Raw genomic sequence first — 27094 nt, 5'->3', positions numbered from 1 at the left:
ACCTTCTAAAGAGTGAAGTGCCCAGAGCAACCAATCAGCTTCTACCTATCATTTTATAGAATGCACTTGATAAATGCCACCTAGAAGCAGATCGGTTTCTATGGACATTTTACACTCCATATTATGCATTCAAATACTTGGAGAGGGATAAAAACTTAGTAAATCTTGGGCTAAACTTCTGGGGTTCCTCTAATTGTGCCTATGGGAACAAAGTATAGCTTCTTTGTTACCCAGCATGCTTGCTTACATAAATAATGTGCACAAAATGTAAGATTACAGTTCAGTATGCTACCAGAAGAAAGCCCCATCTTTTGCCAAAGACATCTCACATTTTATGTTCACAGCAATACTAAAAATAAAACTTATTTTGCTCCACTACTAATTACTGACCAAAATTCTGTAAAAACATAAATCAATTATCATATGCTGCTAGGGAGGTGAAACAATCTGCTGACAGCATAACAAATGAAGAATGTATTTCCTGCTATACACATTACACATGGGTATAAATGCCAGTGAATTTTGAGCATTGCCTAGATTTACTAATGGCCAATGCATCAGCTTCAATGCAAATAACCTTTACTTCATGGTCTCAGAAGGGTTTTACTTTTTTTGTTTTCTGTCTTTTCTTTTTTTTAAAATAAGTGTATACTCCAGTGGTTCCCAAACTTTCTCAGATCGGGGCACCCTTAGGGTAGCCATAATTTTTTCAAGGTACCACTTATGCTGGGTACACACTGGCCGACATATTTGCCATTCAATTGAACGACCGATATATCACGTGTGCATTGGCCAGTGTGTACCAGTGATATGTCTGTGAACGACGTCATTCACAGACATATCGCGTCGGCTGTGCTGCACAGCCAATGCCATGTATATCTGCACATTGTGCTGTGTGTACGGGCGGTCAGCCGACTGCCCGAACACTTGCTGTACAGGCCCCCGGGGGCCTGTGTATGAACAACCATCATCTGCAGATATATATTTTAGATGTGTACCCAGCGTAAGCCAAAATATTTACCGAGCAGTCCCGCTTTTTTTTATTAAGTGGTTGAGTCAAAATAATGTAATAAGTATTTAAAAAAGGAGAGAAAAAAAAAAACAAAAACCTGTGCTGTTCTTACCCATTGCCCTCTATCTCTCATCCACTGTCCCCTCCGTCTCTCCACCATTGCCCCCTCCATTTGCCCCTCTACATGTTCCATGCCCCCCAGTACATACCTTTAGTATTGATCATCAGCGCCATCGCTTCTCAGATCAGACACTTCCTGTCTGATCTCCCACAATGCACTGCGATGTAGAACCATACAAAAAAAACACTGGCCGGCCTCTTTAGACCACCTGCACAGTTTGGGAACCACTGGTATGCTTCCTTGGCAGCACAGTATAGTAATACGCATTCATTTTATGGCTTGATGATGACAAAATATACACTTAACCATGGCTTGATCCTTGTCTACACAACATGGGGAACCTAAAATGTATTCTACAACTCCTAACACGTGGAAATACTGGTTTAACAATCTTCACCACTTCCTGTAGAACACTTTTTATAAATGCTACCCAATGTATTTCTGTGCCACATGTGAATAGGTTTGGTGGGCAGAGAGCACATCTTACTTTATATTACAGAACCATGAGTGGGAGTTATCCTATTCCTTGCCACGCAAATAACACAAATTTTGCTCTCGTACAGACTATGAACTATTATTGAGGAAAACAAAGCACTTATATAAAGTGCCTATATAACAAAACATAGAAATATTTGTGAATGTAAAGTCATGTATTGTTTGCCCCAATAACTTGAAAGTGAAAAACTGGGACACCCAAGAGACCTGAACTCATAAAATAAGTTTAATGACTTTAATAAAAAGTTTAATGATTTAGGATACGGGCAAGAGACTCTTCTTACTCAGTAGGTGTACATTTGGTGGTATATATATATATATATATATATATATATAGACATGTGGGCTGTGCAGGGGTGGTGCTAAACCACTGCTATTACTATTGGGTAAGAGAGACCTTCATGATGTAAGGACTTTCACGTCCCTTTAAGCCCATTGAAATAAGTCATACCTATGGAAGGCCTAGTGATCTGTATTGTTCCTGAAATCCAGCATTACAGTTGTGTAAGGGAATGTGCACCCGATGTCCTCATTAGATTTGCTTTCACCTTGCCCCTTCTATAGGCTGATGCTACTGTATTCAGTTTTCTGGGTTTACCAAATGTGGAACGTAGATGTTCAGCAAAACCATAATTAGGATTCCAAAGCCAATAGTCAGGTAAACTGTGGTAAATGAACTGATAAATTCACTCGTTTCATTTTTTTCAATACTGATGCGAAGTTTTGACCATGTTTATAGAAGTACTGTATCTCTCCGCTCACACTCTATCCTCTGTTTTTCAGAGTTTGTCATGATGCTGTCATCTAGATAACGTCTGTTGTTGTGATGGGAAAGTCCTGTAAACTGGGCGCATTCCTCTTCCAGTGACTGTGATTTGCGGTTTGTGTACAACAATCAAAGTGCATACAAATTTTTTTGTGGTAAAAAGTTTCCGTTTAGTTATCAATGTATTAAACAGTTACAAACAATGTAGAAAAAAAATTAAATTAAAAAGGCAAAATCTTGTGACTGTCTATAAAACACTGGTCACAGAAATATTGGCTACAGAGGTGAGGAAATCACCGTAGGTAAGATCCTGAGAGAGGCAGCATTCACAGAGCAGGGCACTGCCCCCTAGTGGTCCATTCCCATCTCAGTCTGAGCCCTTAGTGGTTTCCATAGTGTTGTGGGATTCAGTGTAAAAAAGTCAGAAGTTCTTGTGTTTGGGTCACTTGTCAAAATATGGGAGGTAGAAGAACTGGAAACCATGTTTTCCTTTCACAGCACAATAGATAAATATTACATGATATACTGCAAAGAGATGGAATAGAAGAAACGTTACATGAAACACAAGGTTGTATTTGGGGTAGTTTTAACAACAGCGGCAATATCTGTTTTTATTGCCGGCAGTCACAGTAATAAGAAAGCCTATCTGTATACGCTCTACAGTGAAATGCAATTCTACAGTAGCACCATTAGTGTAGCACCAATGGAGTGCCTAGTACAGAAGTAATGGTGCGCACACACGGGACGATTAAAATGCTTGATATGAACGATAACGATATCAATCATATCGTGCATTTTTTTGGTCCCTTCCAACCCACCAACAACCTGAGATGTGCGGGCACGTATGGACGATAACGATATCGTCCATCGCCTGTGCACGCAGGCCAACCTGGACGATATCGACCAGGTTACTATAGGGACCCACGTTGGCCGCCGTTGGTGGGGTGCTGGATGATCGATATCAATCATCCAGCACTCCGGGAAGGTGCAGGACGATCAGTCAGCGATATCGTTATCGCTGACTGATCGTACCGTGTGTACGCACCATAAGTGTGGATGTCCATGCACTACTGTTTGGTACAGGTATAAAGAACAAGACCCACCTCCTGGAATCAGTAAAAGTAGTCCAGGAACAAAGAAGATGGCACTTGTAACAGCTGCAGAGAAAGAGGGACATCACCACTGGTCAATCATGCTGACATGGTGTGACTACATTTACAATGTGTGCACTACTATAGTAGAGTCTGATACGCACCTGGCGATGGGCTGACCTGTAGCCCCAAACCAACAAACACGAAGACTGTAGAACACAAGAGAAAGAATTAGTGTCACAGTCATCATAGTAGGGGAAGCGGCAGAGAGTCCGGGGAATAAAGGACGGCGGGAACAGTACTCACCCAAGCCTAAAAACAGCAGCAGAAAAGCCGACAGAACAACTTTCTTATTTTTCTGTACAAGAGGATGTCTAGTCCAGCTGAAACACAGTGGGGCAAGGGAGGGCATTGTAAGCGAGGTCATTGTAACATTGGTGCAGTAAACAGTAAAAGATAGCATACTGCATACACTACGTATGCAGTTGTTCATTAAAAAGTATCACAAACCACACCAGGTTTACCGTTTCATTTTACAAAACTGTTCCACTAGTTTGGCTAAACACAATGGGTGCAGTAAAACAATAAATAAGAATAGATTGCTTTTGTATTTAAAGGGACATGATTGTGAAACACTGCTTCCTTTACAACTATATATGTTGTGGAGCTATTTAGGGGAATAAAACAATGTGATCAGATTTTGTTACATATTATGTAATATCCCACATAAGGATCATGACACACAATCTTCCCAATAAAGACGTGTATAGCTCGAACTTCTGATGGTGCTTATTACATGATCATTCTCATAACACCTCCAGCAGTGTATTCTTACTTAGTTACAAGACAAGTGAACTGCCGACAATAGCACATTGGTTGGATTATTCATTTCTTAGAGTGGGTACACACTAGAACAATATTGGGCCGATTTGCCATTTTTGAAACGACAAATTGTCTAGTGTGTACGCACAATTGCTCGCTCCTGCAGACGACATAAGAGAAGATTTGATTGATCGCGCTGCACGGTCAAACAATAGTGTGTGTGTGTGTCAGTGCACTTTAATGAAGGACAGAACGAGGTCCTTCATGTGCCGGCAATCTGTGATGGTCCAGTGCGAAGGGAAATCGCCCAGACCATCTGCACGATTGCCGGTCATCCTAATGTGTTCCCGGCCTTAGGTACAGATTTAGAGGAGCACCCATTTTTGATTTGGCTTTTATTATAATGATTCGCATAAACTCATTATTTAGCCATTTCTTGCTTAGACTGCTTAATTATAGTTAGGGCTCTGTGATTTATATACCTCAGTAATCTTATAAATAAATGTAAATACAGATGTGTCCTCATACACCCAGGGGTCTATTTATGAAGTGTAGGGTTGTAAAGCCCGAAACTTCTGTTGGTGTTTATGCCGGATATTTAAAAGGGCAGGTGTTTTACTAGCTGTGCCTTGCTAGTAAAAGCACTGCCCTTTTAAATATCGGGCATAAACACCAACAGAAGTGACGGGATTTAGAATCCGACACTTCATAGGTAAACCCCAGAGCCTCAATATGCCATGTGGCACAAGCATAGTTTGCATGCCCTAACCAGGACTAGACGGGTTTCGTCTAGTCTTTACAAGGCTAAACACAGTGCTTTTGGGCGCGACAGTTAATGGGTACCTTTTAATTATCGCTGCCCAATAAAACGATCGAATTGCCCCCACATTTATTTTAGATGGACAAATAATGAGATTACCTGAAGCAGTGTTGATTGGATAGCTGGGTACTGTTACTTATGGTGCTGAATGAGCACTGGGAGCTACGAGAAGAAAGGGTTGGAAGACCACTGTGAGCAAGACAGAACGTGAAAATAGGTTAGCTGTATTTGTCAAAGATGCAGTGTTATACTTTGTACAAAGCTAAAGAGCTTAAACATTTATTTTCATGTAAAAAATAAACTAAAGAAAAACCACATAAAACCTGACAAATCCCACAAGAGGGTGTGCTAACATTAAGCTACTGTATAAATGCTAAAAGGTCACAAATAGATTAATAATCAAGTGATAAAAATACTCATTCCAAAAAGAACACAATGTTCAACACATAAGGTACATACACTCAGCACCCTCAAATTGCAGTACTAGAAATGTGACAAATAATATGTAATTATTCTTACATAAAACATAGAATTATGGCCATGATTCAGAGGCGCTCGCTATATGCGAGCGCTCGCTCTGAATCAGGGCGGGCCGTTTTTCGCCCCCCCGGCCGCTCGCTAAGCTGTGGGTGACCACCCACAGCTTTGGCGGGCGGCCTGGCGATATTCGAGATTATCGCGACCATCGGGCTTGAGACGAGACCCTTGTGGTAGGGTCTCGTCCAGCGCAAGCCCCAGTGAACTTCCTGCTCTAATAGAGCAGGAAGTTCACTACTGACATCACTGGTGATGTCATGAGGGCCGCCCACAAACGGAAGGCGTTCCTTCAGGAGCGCCTCCGTTTGTGAAGCCACCCCCCCTGCACGCCTACAAAACGGGGCGAGCTGTCAAGCACAATCGACAGCCGCCCCGTCTTGTAGTGAGTCCCGCAGCGAGTGAAAATTCACTCGCTACGGGGCTCGCGCACGCAAGTGGGTCTCAATCAGGACCTATGTTTCACATATGCACATGAAAATACAAAAAGTTACAAGCCATGGGGTGTAGCAAAGGTGCAAATGTTCTGCAAATGACACTTATTGCTACCAGGAAAACAATCTGGCATCTTTGTTCCACACCTTTCTAAATCTTTAATTTTCACATGTTCGGTCTCTTCATCATTCTCCAAGTTCTAAGTACAAAACAAATAAAATGAATATAAAATAAAAAGAACAACAGCAGCAGCGGAGAATTTGCCTTGTGTCAAAAGAATGCAAAAATCTGTTCAGGAATGTGTGAGGTATTCAAGACTCACTGCAGTACACACCGTTCCAGTGGTTTCTCTGACATAAAGAGAACGCAGAATACAGCGGAGGAGGGGTATTGACGTACTTAGCAATGCAAGTGTCCGTTACATAACCGGTAACAGGCATGAATTACGTTTTTCTGGAATAGTTATAAGTCTGCTATCTAAAGCAGCCGGAAACATTGCTGCACTTAACTAAACATATAGGCTTCTGGAAAAATCCATGTTTATATGGGGGAGAGCCAAGAAAGGATAGACCTGTGCGCCTGACTGCAGTAGAGTAAATTGTAGGAAGAGATTCTGAGGGATGGGATTCTAAAACATACGATACAATAGCACAGTACATCATTATGTTATAGAAATCGGATGTGAGGAGAAATCACAAACAGGATCCCGATCGTGCACTCGATTTTGTGAGGAAGCTGCTGGAAATAGCTAAACCCATCATTTATAAAAAAAAAAATCTGAGATTCTCAGGAGTGGCTGCTCCAGGTTACTGAACTTTCAATTACAGGTCAATTACAAGTAAACTTCTAGTTGATCCAATGTGAAGACAAGAATAACATAAGTGCTCAATTTGTAAAAGTTCCTATAACTGAACTTGAAGGGGGCAATTCAATTGTTTTTATAGGGGCGGTAATTAATGGGCACCCAAGTTGCAATTAAATTGTTTTTGGGCAGCCATTAATTACTGTGCACAATTAGACCCAGTTAATCCACGTAAAGTGGCTAAACCCGTCTACATCCCATTTATCCATGTAGTCTAAAGGAAATGTTCTAAACGTGAAGATTGTTGAAAGTATTAAAGAAGAATGAGAAATCTATTTTGCTGCAAGCACCCTTTGTAATAAAAAGATAAATAAATCTCCATTCTGTGTACTTTTTGTAGAACAATCCTAAATTATGGTATTTGATCCAGTAGGCTGCCACCTATTGCACCTTGTGTTATTAGCTAGGCCATTCATATTCAGGGGCAAATAAAAATCACCTTGTACTTGTGTCGATTCTGTTGAGCCTCGTTGTCTCCACCAAAGTGTAACGCCCCAAACCTGGGTCCTGTGTCTTCAACAGACATCTCAAATGCATCGTCAATCGTGAATTTACCCATGAACCTTGTGGAGGGCTGTGGTAAGTCCTGCAGATAATAGATCCATATTACTAATAATATACAACAGGAAAACAGCACTGAGCATCATGGACTGTACTCTAAATTAGAGTGAGATATGCAGATATAATGTGTTCCTTGAGGAAGGTGGGATTCCACTGAAACAGCTGTCGGGCAGAAGGAGGTATCTGCTTCTATACCAAGCCCCCCCTTTGGACATGATGAGTTATCATGATAATCCACTGTTTGATGTCATACTTGCTGTGCATATGCGGCTATCCTTTTCAATATAAGCACTTTTTGAAACTGTTATATGGTGGTGTGCTGGTCTCATTTTGGCTGGAAGTTGGATGATAGATAGATATAATATATTAGATATATAGAGACTTTTGTGTAGACAGGAGAACAGTACTTGTAATTATAAAGCAGCATCAAATGTATTGCCTACCATTACGACAAACGCATTAAAAACGGATGAGCTACTGGTTCCAGGACAGCTGGTTGAGTGCCCTTTTTCTCTTGAGACAACAGTGGGAGATATATCAAACCCTTGAGAAAGATAAAGTGGAAAAGTTGAACATAACAACCAATCAGCTTCTAGCTATCATTTATCTAGCAGAGTCTATAAAATGGTAGTTAGAAGCTGATTGGCTGCTATTGGTAATGTCTCCATTTTATCTCTCTCCAAGGTTTGCTGCATCTGACTCTTTATTACTTTGTAGTTTGGTTAGTGGCATCTAGTCAGGCCTTTTACTTTATTTTAGGCACATACTAAGATAATTGATCTGGTCATTGCCTAGTGTGTAATTAAAATTGAAAGCATGTACGTGACCCTTTTACCAAATTAATCAACAGAAAAAAACAGTGTCAAGTATGAAAAAAAGTGAAAGCATGACTTCCCAACTGCTTTGTGCATGTACATCTGTAATAGTGTCCCTCTGCGCAGTTATGCATTCCAGGCCTGGTTAAATGTCTCCAAATAATGTTTGGAGACATTATTTGGAGACGGGCTGACCACCCGTACACATCGTGCCGTGTGTATGGGTGGTCAGCCGACCCCCTGTAAACTTGCAGTGGAGGCTGTGGGGAGGGGTGTCAGAAGATGGATGATGGTTGTTCAGTGTGTATGAACAACCATCATCTGCAGATAAGGTGTGTACCCAGCTTTAGTCTATCCCCAACAATCTTCCCCTAAAAATACTGCAAATTCTGCATGTACAGGATGGTCCTGTTTCTGGTGCGAGTAGAACCCACACACCATGGTAAATGGGCAACAACTTCTAACAAGTCAGGGTAGGTCGAGGGCATGTGCAATCCATTCTCCCACCTCATATGTAAGTAGTAGGTAGAGCAGGGGATGTCACTGAGACCATTATTATGGTTTATATATAATGCACCAGAAGGGTTCCTCAGCGCGGTACTAAGGGATACTGAAGTCCAGAAAATCACAGAATCTACTGACAACACAGATATATAATTATAGTCTGCAGTTAGCATAATATGTAGAGAGAACCGTGCTCAGATGACCTTACAGACTACAGCAGCCATGCACAGCCTACGGCCCGAGTGCAGGCTTGTGGTGGGAGCATCAAGCAGCATCCCCACCATGGTGGTGGTTTTTTTTCTTATCTTTTTGATTTTTTTATCTTCACCATTTTTTCGGCACCCATCACTGGTGAGAGGTGTGTGAAATACTCATTGGGATGGTACTTGACAAAGATATGACTGCAACAGGTAACATAGCAGCCAATCAATTCATCTGCATTGCACCTGTCTTTGTAAAGCAGTGGCCGTGGAGCAGTCTCAGTAATGTAATCATTATATTTGCAAGATTGCCACAGCTTCTAGCCGTGTGTGGCTATGATATCGGCCAGTGCGCGCTCCCGCGGGATCATACATCGCTCCTCCAGATCTTACATACTGCACAAGAGATCTGGTGATGCGATGGACGATCCCATGCAGCGCTATGCGGAGGGGGTTACCGGCATATCGGGTGGTCGGGCAGTGGATCGCTCCGTATGTGGGGGTCGCTCGATATGTCGGCCGTCGCATCACAAGGTGCATATTGCACCGTGTATGGGGCCCTGAACAACAAATGTCTATTTTTTGTTGCATTTGAGTGAAATTTACTTTCATTCCCATAGTCCGGGCCAGACTGGGACTTTAAAGCAAACTTCTGCACACAAAGCTTACAAGCCCACATTTCTTGGGAGGCAAAAAAAATTAAATATATATTATATGTATATATAGCGTTCCCGCTAGGCTGTTTTAGAGGTCCAAAAAGCACCCTGCCCTGACAGCCTGCGGGTGCTATCTTCACCTGCGGGTGGGATAATGTGCGGTGACCTGGTCACCGCCGGAGAATAGACGTCGGAAGCATCTATTCTCCCTGTTGGCAGCGCTTGGGGGCTGCCCGGCGTGTCCGTAAGTGCCAGGCATGTCCCCAAGAGTGACGAAAAGGGGACGAGTCTTACAGACACGCCCCTTTTCGGGTGCATGCACGGATGTGCCCTCTCTAGCTCCGGCGTCCTGCCTGCCGCCGGAGCTAGAGTGAACACTAATAAAAAAAAATAAAAAAAAATTATATATATATATATATATATATAATATATATATATATATATATATATATATAAAAATCTAGTGACACAGGGAGAACAATTATTCTGTAATGGTGCCTACACACTATGCGATGTTTTACCCAATTTGCTCGATTCCGACGCATCGTGACGTCAAATAGTGTAAAATATGCCCAAATCATGAGTGTCTACTCACCATCACGATGCCGATGCGCGTACCCGCTGGTCGTACATTGCATCTTCATATCTGCAATGCTGTTCGGCAGATTTTCTGATCTCCATCACGATGCACTGGAATAGTTAGGAGGCACGATAGATCGTTTGTCACTTTGGACAGTTTTTAACACCAAATCGTGCCTTCGATGTCCGATCGTGAGCACATCGCCAAGTGTGTAGACACCTTAAGAGCTGCAGGATTGCGTCTGTTTGATGGCACCACCAGGAGCGTCTAAAAAACACTCCGGCGCCGCCGCAGCAGTGATCCTGGTAGCAAGGTGTCATTCCAAGCAGCCTGCTAGCCAGAAGCCAGGGCCATGGGGCTGTGATGGTGCCGCCCACAGAGCCCTGCGCAGCGCCGCCCCTAGTTATGGCCCTGAGCTCATCTACTGACTCTACACATTAGGGAGAGCCAAATAGACAGCGTGCAGTGGCAGTGTGGGATGATATGTTGCTACAGGGAGCAAGGGGAATTGTGTTGCTACATGTGATGGATAGACCCCCGGTGATGATGCCTCCTGCGTTGCGGCATTGCACACACTTCTGCCTCCATAGGGACCTTTAAACAATGCTGCAAGGCTTTTTCTACTAGTAAATTGTATGCATTTTACTTGTTTAAGCAAGTATTCAATTGTTACGCTGATGAGCAGGTCTGCCACGGGCACCCATTACTTATCAAGCTTGTCGCAAACAAATGCACTGGGTTTAGTCGCGTAAAGCGGCTAAACCTATCTATTATTTGTATGTAAATTTAGCCATGTATGACTGCATTATATTTACAAGGACAAGGTTATGATCAGCAAAATGCAGTTATCACCTAGCCAGGAAAATTACACATGCACTGAGGTTTTATGTATGTACACAAATTTAGGGGCATATGTATCAAAGCTTGATGCGTGATAAAATTGTGAAATGATATCACCAACCAATCAGCTCCTATCATTTCTTAAACACAGCCTGCAAAATGTAAGTTAGAAGCTGATTGGTTGGTGATATAATTTCACAATTTTATCACACATCAAGCTTTGATACATATGCCCCTATATCCGTACCCAGTAATCTTGTGTAAAGAAAGTATGTTATGAGTGCAATGGAGTAATGGTTAGAAAATGTGTTTGTTTTTCTATTCTTTCTGCTAAAATATTTGTAGTTTATTTTTGGGTGCTTCTATAGAAACTTTTTTTTTTTTTTTTTTACGTCTAGTACAGTATGTATGAAGTTTTGAGAATGACAGGAACACACCAATTAGAGCAGAGGGTGCAATGTGAATAGCTTTCTTGTTTGGTGCGGTGTAAAGTGGTTATGTCTAGTGTGGGGGTAGGTTGTTTGAAAAATATCCACTGTTGATGAATAGCATGTTCTTGGGCGAGGGAGGGAATGAACTATTGTGGGACAATTGTAGTGTGTAGAGGTTTAGGGCAGATTTTTTATAATGCAATGTTTCCCACATGGCCTTAACTTAACTTAGTTTGTATTCAGCAACAAATTTGTACATTATATTTGTTACATATCGGAAATAATAATTTGGATTAGGAGCCTAGTAGAAATTACTAGTTTTAGGGGTCAATTCAATTACCCGCAAATGCATCGTGGGTGCAAGTAAGTACGGCGGCAGCCTGAATTTGCTCAACACTATAGGGCTGCAAATATTATTTATTATTTATTAACAGTTTCTTATATAGCGCAGCAAATTCCGTTGCGCTTTACAATTTGAATCAAGATTAACATTATACTGGGTTGTAAAAGACATACATACATGACATACATAAGGGTAAGAGGGCCCTGCTCACAAGCTTACAATCTATAGGGAAATAGGTGTTGATACACAAGGAGAGGTGCTATTGCAAATAGGTCCAGCCCAATTGCAGATATAAATGAGTAAATGCGGGCTGAGACCGGGCGTTTTAACACCGTGGCAACGGCAACTCGTAACCTTTACGGCTAATTGGATTGACCCCTTAAAATGGTCTGACTAAAAACCTACAACTCTACACAGATATAAACTGCAGAACTTTACATTATTCAGCCACCTCTGTGGTAAGTACATTTTAAAGTATTTCTCCATCTCAACTGTGCACTATACAGAGCAGAACTGTACCCAATTTTGGTGTGTCATTGAAATGTAAAACAAAGGTGTGTTACTGTCCACATTTACATTAGGAGGTAGACACACAATCACGGGACTTTATTTCAAGACAGTTCACATTTTTTAGCAATAATGTCATCACAAAATCACTCTAGTGATTGCAACTTTCTAATAGTAGTAATAGTAGTAATAGTAGTAATGTATGAACGCCTATTTTCCTGAAGGTGGCTAAAGTCATAAGTGATGACACAAACAAAAGTTTATTAGTTAAACTTTATATGTCAAACAAAGCCATTAAAAGTTAACTATGGGACAATGACTATCCTTTAGATACAAGCACATTACTGACTAATCTCCAGTGAACACACGAGTTTGCTAACATTGTAATAAAAAGAAATGCTCAACATGAGAAAGTAGCATGTCCGATCCAAAATATTCTCCAGTGACAGCAAATTCATTTAAACGTGCGTTTCATATTCCTTAAGAATTTCTATTTTTTTTATCATGGCGAAAGAAAAAAATTGCACCCTGTATTCCACATTCAGCGACTGCCTAAACATTATCATTGGACCCCATCATCTGCTTAATCCAAATAAAAAAAGTTTTTTTTTAAATTATAAAATGTTTAATAACGCCGCAGAGACCGGCCTGACCATGAAACTTCATGTCTAAGGGTCTATTTACTAAGCAGTGTTAGGAGACAGAGTGAAAAGTGATCAGAAAGTGATAAGGTACCAGCCAATCAGCTCCCAACTGTCATCTCACAGGCTGTGTTTGAAAAATGACAGTTAGGAGCTGATTGGCTGGTACCTTATCACTTTTCACTCTGTCTCCTAACACTGCTTAGTAAATAGACCCCTAAAACCCCTATAGATACTCATGAATAATCCAAACCACAATCCCTGTGCACCCCACAGTTGTGTCATAATATATGAAGCGCCCATTTATCATACAGCATTCTGCAATTGTCCGCTACAATTTCACCTTTATTAGAAGTATATACCCTAATGGGCGTATGAGTACACTGCTTTTCTAATAATGTCCAGATACTCAGGACAAGCACTGACAAAAGGACAGACCTATAAAAGTAACTACAGGATAGGAATTACTCATACTAAGCCAGGAGTATTAGCAGGAGAGATGCTGTAAGGGTACTACTACCTGAGAGCACATAGCACAACACTGCACCCACCTGTGTCTGCTATAGGGAGCACATAACCTGGGCCTGGTACACTGACGGCTGCTGCTGGGTGACTGGGTCTCTGTGTGGTCACATTACAGCCAGCTCCCAGTCCCAGGGTCCCTCCCACTCCTCCAGTCCTGAGCTCACATCCCACTAAACTTCCTTCACAGAGTAACAACCCCGCCCCCCTCCTCGGAGCACTCAGCACACTGCAAGCAGGCCTGTGAGTGTCATAATGCGCTCAACCAATCCCAGGCCCCCGTCAACCCTGCCAAGTCTTTCTCCCGCAGTGCACTGGGGCATGGTCGTCCTTTCCTGCTATCATTAGCTGTCTTCTCACAGAACTACATTTCCCAGCATCCCTCGCACCTGACTTCCCTCATCGTGGCCTGTGATTGGCTGCTTCCCTCTTACTGTATGATTGCAGCCGCCTGAGTTGAACTAGGGAATAGATGAGACGGGTCTGTCAGCACAGGGTTACATTTTGAGCCACGCCCGCCTTTTGTTAACATGTCAGCAGCAGCTCACAGCGCAGCCTCACTGACCAAACGCGCCGCTACTTCGTTCTCTTCTCTGTGTTTACAAATGACATCACAACAAAATGGCTGCCGGGGCGGGAGGAGTCCAGTGCGCATGCGTTCACACAGGCTCTTGGCACTTGGTCGCGGCAGAGGCGCCGCCAGTGACGTAACCAGCCGAGAAACATGGCGGCGGGGGCACCAATGGCTCTTGGTGAGGGGATCAGGAAGCGCATTACGGCGCCCAGCAGAGTCGCAGTGTCCGATTTCCGCGATGGCACTAAGGTCAGTAGCCGCAACACCCGGAGCGCCCACCTGCAGCGCCTCCATATTCACCCCCTTACCTCGTCTGCTACTCGTATGACGCGAAGGCAGCGGGAGGGCTGACATCACGTATGACTGGGGTCAGAGCAGGATGTAGTCCCCCGGAGCCTGGTACTCCGCTCCCCTCCTGCTTCCAGGATAGCTGCTAGTGCTGCAGGTCATAGGAAGGGACAAACCGCGGCGTTATCCTAGTACAGTAGCTTACACTGAGGCACTCTGCTGCCCAGGGTGCGGGGAAATGAGAGCACCATACAACAGCGCCACCTATTGGGGCAGCCATTGCTGAGAGTCACTGACTTCGAGGTGACAGTAAGTAGCCACTGTATTCAGTAATCCCCACCCCATCCTTCATTCGTCCCTACATTCAATGCCCTCCCCTCCTTCCTACATTCATTGGTTCCCCCCCCATATGCTTAATTCCTTCTTACATTTACTGCCTCAACCTTCCTCTATCCACTGTACCCCCCCCCCCCATCATTCCTAGTTCTATTGGCATCCCCTTCCTTCCTGCGTACACTGGTTCCCCCACCTCCCTTCCTGTGTTCGCTGCCTCCCTCCCTGCGTTTGCAGCCCCCCCCCCCCAACCTTCCTCCCTCCCCGCGTTTACTGGTCGTCCGTCCCCCCACCTTCCTCCCTCCACATGTTTACTGGTCGTCCGTCCCCCCACCTTCCTCCTTCCTCGCGTTCACTGGTCGTCCGTCCCCCCACCTTCCTCCTTCCTCGCGTTCACTGGTCGTCCGTCCCCCCACCTTCCTCCCTCCTCGCGTTCACTGGTCGTCCGTCCCCCCACCTTCCTCCCTCCTCGCGTTCACTGGTCGTCCGTCCCCCCACCTTCCTCCCTCCTTGCGTTCACTGGTCGTCGTCCACAGGGATTTTCTCGTGTTAAGTTGGCAGAATTATTCAATCTTTTTTTATGTTTGCTAATGTACAGGCCCCATAAGTCTGCAAATAGATGATGTGAAGATGCCTAGCGGTCTTCTAAAACGGGGGGGGAGAGGCATATGAACAGCAGTCTGGTCCCCCCTCAGACTTCCTGAGTGTAATTAATACTCCTATTGATCTGTGTGGGCTAAATTTTAACAGTACATCCAAAGAACATTACAAATGTATTCAGATTACCTGCCCTCTGTGACCTTACAATGACAAAACACTGTTTCTATATACAGTTATTCCAGCAATCATTATTAGTGGAATATATTTTCTACTCTACAATGCCCTAACATGCCTATAATCTCTATAGGAGACATAATTAAGAACAATCATTTCCTCCTCTGAAAGTGGCATAACATGGATAACTCACACTTGTCTTTTTCTACAGGCCACATTTCACTATCAGACATTACTATGTGATGACAAGCGTACAGTGATTGATGACAGCTCGAACAGAGAAAAGCCTATGGAGTTGATAATAGGCAAAAAGTTTAAATTGCCTGTTTGGGAGACTATTATCCGTAGCATGGGAGAAGGTGAAGTTGCAGAATTTCTATGTGACACTCCGGTATGTATTGATGAAAACAAATAATTGAAAATGAACGGAAATTCACGTCTGCTTTGATACTATATATTGTATTGAAATGTAAGATCAATTAAAAAAAAAAAAAAAACTGGGAACGAGGCACAGCTAGGTTCTGTTAGATAAGTTACTAGCCTCCTAAATAGCATCACCCTATCCTTTTTACTTTAGAAAAAGATATTTGTTAAATTACGTCATGTATTCAAGAGCATCACTAAACACCATGGGCTTTATATAACCTGAGGAGCGAATCCTTATGTTTTTAGAGTTGAGCTAGGATAAAATTCAAATCTGTCGCCACATTTTACATTTGCCCTTCGTGCTCCTAAGCGTATTAACTCATAACTGTACATAAGATACTACTTCCCATTCCTGTGACATCATCACAAATTTACTTGTAGCTACATATAAATCTTGCACAAAATTAACACATGCAGAGAAGAAAATGAGTTATGGGAAGAACTTACCATTTGTTAACTCTTTCTTCGAAGACCTTGGGGGGGGGGGGGGGGTGTAGGTTGCTTTTGCTCCCAGGATGCACTGGTCCATCCTTCCTATACCCCGCCCCCCGAGCCAGAGGCATCTCAGTTGGTAATTAGCCAAAGGCCAGAAGAGGATAAGAGAGAAGGAAGACTGGTACACACAAGAATCACACTCTCACAGAGGAGGAGACAGGAAACCGGTGACCAGAAACATAGCCCATATGAAGGCGGGTGCCATGTGGACTTCGAAGAAAGAGAATTAACAAAGGTAAGTTCCTACCATAACTCATTTTCTTCAGGGTCCATAGGCACCACAGGGAGACCTTAGGGATCCAATCGGTCTGGACCTTGAGACAGCAGGAACGGAGTGTCGTTGTAGAGAGTCCGAAGATCTGAATACCAGTGATGTCTGAGCCAAACTGGAGTCACCAGCAGAACAGTGCCTCCGTCTTGTTTGAACTTCCGAAGAACTTTTTAGGAAGAAGGACTGGAAGGAATAGGTATGCAAACTGGAAGCTCCACTTCTCACTGGTGCGTCTACCAGGTGTCGGACCCGTATACAAGCAGTTTCTGAGAGGCCTCATTTGTACACTAGGAGTTGAAACACCTCTTGGAGAAGCGACCACTCCACGGGATGCACGTCGTGACGGCTGAGGAAGTCTGCTTCCCAATTGAGAACTCCTGGAAGGAACACTGCAGAGATGGCCAGGGGGTGACCCTCGACCCATGTCAGAATGCGTTCCACTTCTGTCATTGCTGCCCGACTTCGAGTGCCTCCATGATGGTCAATGTAAGCAATTTTTGTGACAATATCTGACTAAACCTGTACAGGTTTTCCGTAAAGTATGTGTTGGGCCAGTTGAGTGCCCTGTAGACAGCTCGAAGTTCCAATATGTTGATTGGCAGGGTTGATTCGACCGATGCCTAACGATCCTAAAAAGAGTGTGGACCGGTCACTGTGGCCCCGCCCCGGAGACTGGCGTCCGTTATTAGGATTACCCAGTCCGGGACCCAAAAGGGGCGACCCTTAGTTATATGAGATGCCTGTAGCCATCAAGATAGAGACAGACGCATCTCTGGAGAGAGCACCCTCGTCTGAGCTTTGATCCGATGGGGTGACATGTTCCACCGGGAGAGGAACAGCCTTTCCAAAAGGCCTGGAATGGAACTGAGCAAATTCCGCCATGTCGAAGGTGGACACCATGGATCCCAGAACCTGCATTGCTTAGTGGATCGTCACTCAGCTACTGTGGAGACATCTGCACACTTGTAGTTGAAGTGTGGAGATCTCGTCTGATGTCAGAAAGATTTTCTGATCCTGAGAATCCAGCAGGGCTCCCAGATGACTCATTCTCTGTGAGGGAAGCTGGGAGAACTTTTTCCAGTTGATTAACCATCCGTGCTTGTGCAGGAAAGCAATGGTTAACTGCTGATGGCAGGGAAGCACTTCTGGGGATCCTGCTAGGAGCAGGAGGTCGTCCAGTTATGGCAACAGTCAGGACACCCAGACCACGTAGGTGGGCCGCCATGACAGCCATAATTTGGTAAACACCCGTGGAGCTGTGGATAGTCTAAAGGGCAGAGTCTGAAATTGGAAGTGTTGCTGTATAGCAAACTGGAGATATCGCTGTTGTGAGGGCGCTATAGGTACGCGTCCTGAATATCCATGAAGTCCCCAGGCTCCATAGCTAGAATGATGAAGCGTAGGGTTTTCCTACTGAACCGGAGTACCCTGAGGAATTTGTTTAAGAATTTGAGGTTGAGGATAAGCCGTTGAGACCCATTCTGCTTCTGAACTAGAAAGAGAGGAGAATAATTACCAGTCCCTCACTGAGTTAGTGGAACTGGCACAATTCCCCCTGCTTGCAGCAGGGACTGTATTGTAAGGCCTTGTTCAGGTCTGAAGGAGGGTCTGTGTATAAAAACTGGTGGGTAGGCCGTCTGAGAAATGAGAGGGCGTACCCGTGAGAGACCACTTCTCTTGCCCAAACATCCGTGGTAGTTTGACACCAGCACTGGGCGAACTGAAGAAGTCGGCCTCTCACTCTGAGATATACCAGAGGGAGGCCCGTCTTGTCAGGCTGAGCGTTTTCCCTCGGGTTTTGAAGCAGGGCGTCTGGTGTTCCAGGTCTGCTTGGGCCGGGTTTGGCGGCCCTAATGGAAGCCGACTGCCTAGGAAAGGACTAACCTTTAGGCTATCCCTGAGGATGAAAGGATTTAAATGATGCAGTCCGAGGCCTAATAGAAGTAGTTGCTGAAGGCAGAAATGTAATTTCTGATGCTGCCAACGTGGTTACAAACTTGACAGGGTCTGAGCCAAACAAGATCTCCCCATTGCGACGCCTTTCTTGGAATCCTGTCTGTCATGAGCGTAGCCACAGGGTACGGTGTGCAGACACAGCCGCTGCCGAGACTCTGGAGGTTAGGAGACTGTCGCTTCTCCAATATAGGAGGCTGCATCTCGAAGGTGAGCAACAAAAGACATCTGATCCCTAGAAGCATCTGAGGGAAAAAGTCTTCTTGTGCTAGCCCAGCTCTCTATAGCTTTAGCCGCCCATGCAGTAGCTATGGATGGACTGGCAATATCCCCTGAAAGAGTATATTGATCACCTTTCTATACCGTAGGATCCTTCCAGGAAGTAACTGTAGGAATAGACAACTTAGTGCTTTTAATTAAGCGTGTAACATGTGAACCCACCACAGGGGGTGTTTCAATCTTGTACAATGAGCCACAGAAAAAGAGTAACATGAGGTCTGTATGAAACCTCTTACCAGGCGTTTGCCAGGCTGCAGCCATGAGTTCAGCTAGATGATCCAATAGAGGGAAGTCTGCTGAAGCTACTGTCTGTCATTTAAACAGAGGGTGCTTGGATTTAGGGGCTGGCTCATCATCTTCTATTAATTAAATAGATCTGACAGCTCACACCAAGGCAGGAATAACAATTACTGATCGACTCTCATCCTCCTTGGAGGGGAGTCAGGGCTAGAGATATCAGCATCTGTGCCGATAACACAGGACCTGTAAAGGATTTACTGGGAAGAGGTTTTCCCAGTATACCCAATGGGTTATAGGATGGATGGACCAATGCATCCTGGGAGCAAAAGCTTTAACTGCGTGGTGCCTGGGATCCAGATCCAACCTACACCCCCAAAGTCTCCCTGTGGAGCCTATGGACCCTGAAGAAGGCAACACAAAATTAAGTTTGGGTGGGCAAAGTAAGCTGAAGGCTGTGCATAGCTTTGTCTGTTATCCAGAGCAACCAAACAAAATAATGTTACTTCAGAAATACTTTGTTTTATTGGCAGTTAAGTACATTTGGCTCCTCCATGTCTTTTTTTTTTTTTAATTTATTTTATGGCAGTTTTACCTGGTGCCACTCATTCAAAGGGGATGTAGTTATAAACCCGACAGTCGGGATGCCGGTGTTTAGAATGCCGGCCCCGGAATCCCAACGGTAAGCACTGGGGTTGGGGTTTTGGGGGAGGGTTAGGCACTTAAGAGGGGAGGCAAGTTGTTTGTTTTTTTTTTTTTTTTTTTTTTGTGCTTACGGTTGTCCCCCTTTTTTCCCCATCCCTTGGAGAACAACTAAATATCTTATGAGATCCTAGTACTTTTTCTTTATACAAAAATAGGGCAGGCTCTATGGCATTGCTCATGTTGTATCACTTGCTTGGGCCTGATGAAGGTTCCTTTACTTCAACTGTTGTGACAGCTTAATTACTAGCTTTAATAAGTAGTCTAGACAGATGAAAAAACAAATCTGTGAGCATCAGATGTTACCAAGGTTTCCTTTTTATTATGCTTTTCGTGCACTGAATGTAAAGATTTCATTCTCGCTAATGAAAATGCCTATTGCCTTTCCAGCATGTCATCGAATACCCACAAGTGTCTCGTAGTTTGCGCCAGATTGCAGCAGGACAGGACCCTCGCGAAGGCCAAAGACATTGTTGCGGAGGAATTGCACAGCTTCATGACCATTCCCTCGGGTTTCCAGACCTAGATGCTCTGCAGAAGGACCCTCAGCCCCTGATATTCGTCATCACTCTCGTAAAGGTAATTCTTTTGTGCATTTAAATACGCTTTTAAGTTTTAGTGGCCTTACAAATATATTTCTCCACTTTTGGAGATGTTAAAAAGCAGTTTGGCTATAAGAAGTATTGCTGCTGAGATGCAGTTGGCGTTAGTCGGCTGCTGGTACATTGGTTTTGGAGAGAGCCCATAATTACTGATTCTCTACAAGAAATGATGCAGAAAGATTTTAAGCTTTACACATTAACACAACTTTTCCTGTGTTACTATTGTATTGCGGCTCCCCCAGCAAATAATTTTGTCTTCTTTACTGTACCCCACATACCCCTTTACATGGAATGTAGTTACAGGATGCCAGCGCTCAGAATGCTGCCACTGGAATCCCGAAACCAGTCAGAATCCCAGCACTAGCATCCTGACTGTAAGTATTAGGTTTAGGGGATAGGGAGGGAGGAGTAGCTTTAGGCTGCAGGGAGGGGTAGTGTTAGAGTAGGGGTACTTGCTGCGAGGTGTTAGCATTTTAACCCAGTCTGTATCGTGAGTGCCGACATCCCGTACCCAATCCCTTTACAAATATCAGATCAATAACATATACAGGTTACTTTTGTTTGGTGTAGCTGTAGTTTCCTCTGCATCCACCTGAGTGTATGAAGCTCAGGGTACCTAGAGAAGCATCCTCTGGCCTGCCTTCTAGTTTAGAGCCTTACCAGTGATGGATCACAGGAGATTATGGCAACATTGCCATCAGATTTATTGTATGTCAATATTTCAACATATACAGTGATCGCGCTGAGCGAAAAAAATTGTGGGTCCCAGGGACCCCTCACTTTAAAACCTTGGGGTCCTACTCCGCTGTTTCTGGGTCCCATCACCTATTATGGGACAATGCTGGGGGCAGGTAGCCGTTGGGGTAGAGGGGGTTAAGGGCAAATAGTACTTGGGGTAGAGCTGGAGGTAGAGGCAGGGAGAAGTCTGGGTAAAGAGGGGAAGGGCAGGCAGTGCTGGGGGCAGGGAGGGGGTAAGTGCAGACAGCAGTTGGGACAGTGCTGGGAGAAATCAGCTGGGGCAGCATTGGAGCAAGGAGGGGGTTAGGGGCAGTCAGTACTGGGGACAGTGCTGTGGGGGTAGGGAGGAGGTAGATAACAGCTAGAGCAGTACTGGGGGGAAAGGATGGGGTTAGGGGTAGTCAGTACTTGAGGGGTAGGGAGGAGGGGCAAGAGTAGATAGCAGCTGGGGCTGGACTGGGGGTTAGGGAAGGGGTAAGGGTAGATAGCATCTGGGGCAGTACTGGGGAGGGAGGGTGTAAGGATAGATAGCAGCTGGGGCAACTGCCTGTTTAGGGACAGGTAGTACTGGGGGTAGGGAGGAGGGAAGCGTAGATAGCAGCTGGGGCAAAAAGGGGGATAAACACAGACCATACTATGGGCAATGCTACATTAAGAATACTGACTGATCCTCCCAGTATATACCAAGCCCAGATAATAACTTCTCTAAGGCCTGCAGTGTTGGCACAGGACACACACACTACTGCAGGGGGGGAGACACTTCTACACATCCCTACCAAACATGGTCACAGCCATATGCCTAACTGTCTCTCCGGGGACAGATGCCGGCCAGGGAAGTGTAGACAGGCATGAGGTGTCGCGCTGGCTCGCTGCCCGTACACAGAGCACAAATCGTGGGACAGTGACAGAGTAGCGTTCACCTTTGCGGGGGAGGAGGGTGGCTGCACGTCACTGGGTTGGGCCAGGCTCTGCATAGACTTCTAAAACTGACGATGCTGTACAACGGGTTGGGTACGGGATGCCTGCGCTCGGGATCCCGACAGTCAAAATCTTGAGGTTAAGATACAGACATCTGTCGGTAGGTATCCTAACTCTCCTTACCCTTAACCCTCTCCTTACCCTTAACCCTCCATTCCCGGAGCCTAGACCTAACCTTCCTCTCCCCACACCATAAACCTAACCCTCCCCCTGGCAGAAATCGGGACCTCTGCATCATTCAAAGACTGCAATAGAGAATGTAACCACTGTTCACAATGCAAAAGCGCTTTCATTCCTCATGTGAGCAGGTGTCAAACGTTTGGAAGGCGAAAATCAACTGACCGACTTACTATTAGGTTGAAACATTGGTCCAAACATTATACACAATTATTAGGCTTTATTTTGTTTTACTAGTTATGCATTACTTGTTTTACATTACTTGTCTTCTTGTCAAGTTCCAGTGAGCGATAATCCACAGATTTTAAGGTAACCGTGATCCCATGGTCAAATCATTATCCAAGACTGCTGAAAACATTTCAGTGTGCAACGGCTTAACAGCAAATTGCTGCAAAATGGACAATGTTAATGAAGTGGTTGTATGTGTATTGAGATTTCACACACTGAACTTATTTATGTTTTCCCTGCTATGTTAAGTGTTTAATCGCGAGAGTACAAGCCATTATGCGATGTACAGTGCCTTGCAAAAGTATTCACCCCCCTTTGCAATTTTCATGTTTTGTTGCCTCACAACCTGGAATTAAAATGGATTGTTTGAAGCTGTGCATCATTTCATTCACAGAACATGCCTACAACTGTGACGTTGTGTGGTTTTTTTTTTATATTGTGAATCAAACAATATTTAGGACAACATAACAGAAAACTTCAGCATGCATAACTATTCACCCCCCTAAAGTCAATACTTTGTCAAGCCACTTTTTGCGGCAATTACAGCTGCAAGTCACTGGATAAGTCTCTATGAGCTTGCCACATCTTGCCCCTGAGATTTTTGGCCATTCATCAAGGCAAAACTGCTGCAGCTCCTTCATGTTGGATGATTTCCGCTGGTGAACAGCAAATCTTCAAGTCTGACCACAGATTGTCAATTGGATTGAGATCTGGGCTTTGACTAGGCCATTCCAACACATTTAAATGTTTCCCCTTAAACCACTCGAGTGTTGCTTTAGCAGTATGCTACGGATCATTGTCCTACTGGAAGGTGAACTTCCGTCCCAGTCTCAAATCACAGGCAGACTGACACAGGTTTTGCTCAAGAATATCCCTGTATTTAGCACCATCCATCTTTCCCTCGACTCAAATCAGTTTCCCAGTCCCTGCTGCTGAAAAACAGTCCCACTGCATAATGCTGCCACCACCATGTTTCACTGTGGGGATGGTGTTCTTGGGGTGATGGGATGTGTTGGGTTTGTGCCAGACGTAGCGTTTTCCTTGGTAGCCGAAAAGTTCAATTTTAGTCTCATCTGACCAGAGCACCTTCCGCCATACATTTGGAGAGTCGCTCACATGCCTTTTGGCAAACTCAAATCATGTAGTCTTATTTTTATCATTAATGGTGCATACACACGGAACAATTTTTTTAACGATTTGTCATTAATGACATCGTTGTCATTCAAAAAAATCGTTCAGTTTTAAGCAGCAAATAATGAATGATAACTACAAATGCGCGCTCCCATTTGTAGTTGGTAGTTATTGTTCATCGTCCCTTCTGACTGTCCAACAGAACGATTTTCGTTCAGGAAATCGTTCATATTTGATGGAATGAACGATGTCCATTCACTATATGCATGCTTAAAAAATTATTCATCGTTCATAAAATCGTTCACTACAAAACACCAAATCGTTTATTTCAAGGGCAAAATCTGAAGGAAAATCGTTTGTAACAAATCGTTACGTGTGTATGCACCTTATGTAATGGCTTTTTCTGGCCACTCTTCCATAAAGCCCTGCTCTATGGAGTGTACGGCTTATTGTGGTCACATGCACAGATGCACCAGTCTCTGGTGTGGAACTCTGCAGCTCCTTCAGGGTTACCTTTTGGTCTCTGTGCTGCCTCTCTGATTAATACCCTCCTTGCCCGGTCTGTGAGTTTTGGTGGGCGGCCCTCTCTTGGCAGGTTTGTTGTGGTACCATGTTCTCTCCATTTGATGATGGATTTGATGGTGCTTCGGGGGATCATCAAAGATTTGGATATTTTTATAACCCAACCCAGAATTGTACTTCTCAAGAACTTTGTCCCTGACTTGTTTGGAGAGCATCATGGTGTGATGCCTCTTGCTTAGTGGTGTTGCAGCCTCTGGGCCCTTTCAGAAAAGGTGTGTTTATACTGACAGATCATGTGACACTTAGTGAAATGATGTCCATCTGTGTGATATCTAATTATGTGACTTCTGAAGGTAATTGGTTGCACTAGAACTTTTGAGGGGCTTAATAGCAAAGGGGGTGATTACATATGCACATGCCAATTTTCAGAATATTATTTATAAAGATTCTTTTTTATATATATTTTTCTCATTTCACTTCACCAAATTAGACTATTACGTGCAGATCCATCACATAGAATTCAGATAAAAATAAATAAATAAATTACAGGATGTAAAGTAACAAAAAAGGTAAAAAGCCAAGGGGGGGTGGCGGGGATGATGAATACTTTTGCAAGACACTGTATTTGGTAACACTGTATTCTCATTATGCCTAGTTACATGGTGCTGGCGGCAGCTCCCGGGCTCAGTGCACCCGTTACAGCATGCAGAGGCACCGCTGTACACTGACCTGGAGGAAAGAGCAGAGCTCTCAGCAGATGGACTCGGCGAGGTGGGAGGGAGACACTGCAGGATGCACTTGGCTGCAGAGACTAATGCCCATATCCACTACACAATATCGCTCCATGAGCGATGATATGTAGTGTGTCCCCGCCAGTGGTGTGCTCAATGTCCTTAACGCCATTGAGCACACAAACTGAACAATGTCATTCACGATATCGTTCCGTGCCGGAACCACGTCGCTGGTCGTTGACTGCACATCCACTGGCCGATGTAATGAACGATATTGTTTATTATATCGGCTAGTGGATACACTGCTTAACGCAGTGATTGGCTGGGGTAACAGGTAGTTAGCAATTGGCTGGGAGGCTGGTGCACAGAGCCTGAGCATAGCGCGTCCTGTGGGATCTGATCATCTTTTAAAAGTGGGTCCTAGTAAGCCATTCCGGGGTAAAATACGTGCTATAGTGCGTATTTGCGATCACTGATATAAATAACATGAGGGCAGACTTTTTCTTAAGAGAAGTATATGTATGAATAACTACATAATATAAATGTGTATATATAGTGATAGTGCCACCCGGCAGATGACATACCAACAACTTCTTGGTGGAAAAACGGTGGTTTTTATTATTAACGTCACAAAGAGCAGAGCAGACTGGACAAGTCTTATAGGGGGTGAGGGCAATTGGGGCCATTATGAATCTGCATGGTCAATCAAACAATATCGTGTGTGCGGCAGTTCTTTGTAATAAAGGAGGTATCATTCCGTTGTTCATTACATAGTGTGTACCGGCAATCTGTGATTGTCCGGAACTAAGGGAAATTGCCCCAACCATCTGCACAATTGCTGGTCGTTGTAATGTTTACACACCCTTTGGTAAATGTGTGGTACTACTGTGGCTGTGTTGCTATCATTTAGAGATGTACTTAGTCTCAAAACACCAGTGTCAAATGTATCCATCATTAAACAATGCTAGCAGGTACCTCCTTGACAGGGGAGTATCTAAAATAGGAAAACCGTCATTAGATCACCTATAGCTTTTGCAAATAGAGGAGGCTCTCATGAATCCACCCCACCTATACAAAGTGTTTTATCCTTCTAGGTACAGGAGCCAGGATCTTACAGGCAGGATGCTTGGGCCATGTCTGATGAAGAGAAACTGGAAGCTGTGCCTCTTCTTCACCAAGAAGGAAACCAGTTGTTCAAAGAAGACAAGACTGTTGAAGCAGCTGCCAAATATTATGAGGCCATTGCCTGCCTCAAATCATTACAGATGAAGGTACACAGCAATAATTCTTGCTACTAACGCTCTATTAGGCAAGGTCACGAACAATACTTTTGTTATTTTCCAGCATCTCACTACAGGCTGAAGTCATAAAAAGGTACTTTAATGAATACCACGTGCGGTTACTTCACTTGTATAAAAGTAGTTCACATGGATGAATATATATCTCTCTAGTGAGCATGGCATCTGTTCACGCTGCGGGGAGAGCTTTGGGGCTGCCCAGCATCTCCGCGAGTGCTAGGCACGCCCCTTAAGCTGCATACGCATGGAGCGATATTAACGTTATCGTTAATATCGTTATCGTTCCATGTGTATGCAAGACATCGTTACCGATGCGCACTCCCGTGGATCGTTAATTATATTTTTCATCGGTCGTACTTGCAGGTTCGGGGATGCAGCCGGTGACGTCACTGAACGATATCATTCAGTGTGTATGCTCAATGTCGGGAACGAAATTTAGCCCGGCAGGTGAGGGGGACAACACTGAAGATATCGCTCATGAAGCATGTCTTTCTGTGTGTACCTGGCTTTGCAGTGATGAAAAGAGGGTGTGTCTTAAGAACATGCCCCTTTCCAATTGGCCACACCCCCTTCGGAGTGCGAAAGTGCCCTGTCCACTGGCAAGCGTCCTGCGTGTGCTAGCGTGAACACTATCTCCGTCCATGAACAATTCAATGTGCCATATAACATGATTACTAAAGACAGTTTGTGTGCACCCAATATATTGGCAGCTATTGATCAGTGCTCTTAACAATGTACAAATTTAATAGATGCCTGTACATATCCTGCATCACTACGCAGATCTGATGGTAAATCATTT

General features: G+C 44.2%; 3 protein-coding genes across 6 annotated transcripts in view; 2 read left to right on the top strand and 1 right to left on the bottom strand.

Annotated features, from left to right (window-relative positions):
- Positions 1–4255, top strand: part of LOC148522886 (calcium-binding protein 2-like) — a 32132-nt gene extending 27877 nt beyond the window's left edge. The window contains exon 6 of the mRNA XM_088473477.1: positions 2412–4255. Coding sequence (XP_088329603.1) covers positions 2412–2440 — 29 coding nt within the window. The 3' untranslated portion in view covers positions 2441–4255. The remainder of the gene's footprint in view (positions 1–2411) is intronic.
- TMEM134 (transmembrane protein 134) lies at positions 1837–14595 on the bottom strand. Of its 3 annotated transcripts, XM_088473480.1 has the most exons (8): positions 13588–13832; positions 7398–7544; positions 6243–6295; positions 5227–5316; positions 3792–3868; positions 3650–3694; positions 3498–3551; positions 1837–2919 (listed from the first exon to the last, which is right to left on the bottom strand). In XM_088473480.1, the coding sequence occupies exons 2-8, from the start codon at positions 7515–7517 to the stop codon at positions 2837–2839; spliced, it is 522 nt and encodes a 173-aa protein (XP_088329606.1). In that variant the 5' UTR covers positions 7518–7544; positions 13588–13832; the 3' UTR covers positions 1837–2836. The 3 variants fall into 3 exon arrangements, with proteins under 3 accessions (XP_088329606.1, XP_088329605.1, XP_088329604.1); XM_088473479.1 differs by lacking the exon at positions 13588–13832 and adding an exon at positions 14441–14595 and having other exon boundaries at positions 3650–3868; XM_088473478.1 differs by having other exon boundaries at positions 3650–3868; positions 13588–13840.
- The window catches only part of AIP (AHR interacting HSP90 co-chaperone), a 21763-nt gene continuing 8908 nt past the window's right edge, over positions 14240–27094 (top strand). Inside the window, exons 1-4 of one of the 2 annotated variants that reach the window (XM_088473474.1) lie at positions 14240–14381; positions 15739–15918; positions 20281–20469; positions 26092–26268. In XM_088473474.1, coding sequence (XP_088329600.1) covers positions 14283–14381; positions 15739–15918; positions 20281–20469; positions 26092–26268 — 645 coding nt within the window. In that variant the 5' untranslated portion in view covers positions 14240–14282. Of the gene's footprint in view, positions 14382–15738; positions 15919–16467; positions 16916–17010; positions 17206–20280; positions 20470–26091; positions 26269–27094 lie in introns of those variants that run through there. The other variant, XM_088473475.1, reaches the window with a different exon arrangement.

This window comes from Taudactylus pleione, unplaced genomic scaffold (genome assembly GCF_031769625.1).
Source record: "Taudactylus pleione unplaced genomic scaffold, aTauple2 ptg000136l, whole genome shotgun sequence".
Taxonomy (NCBI): Eukaryota; Metazoa; Chordata; class Amphibia; order Anura; family Myobatrachidae; genus Taudactylus; species Taudactylus pleione.
This window is presented reverse-complemented; position numbering and strand designations above follow the sequence as displayed.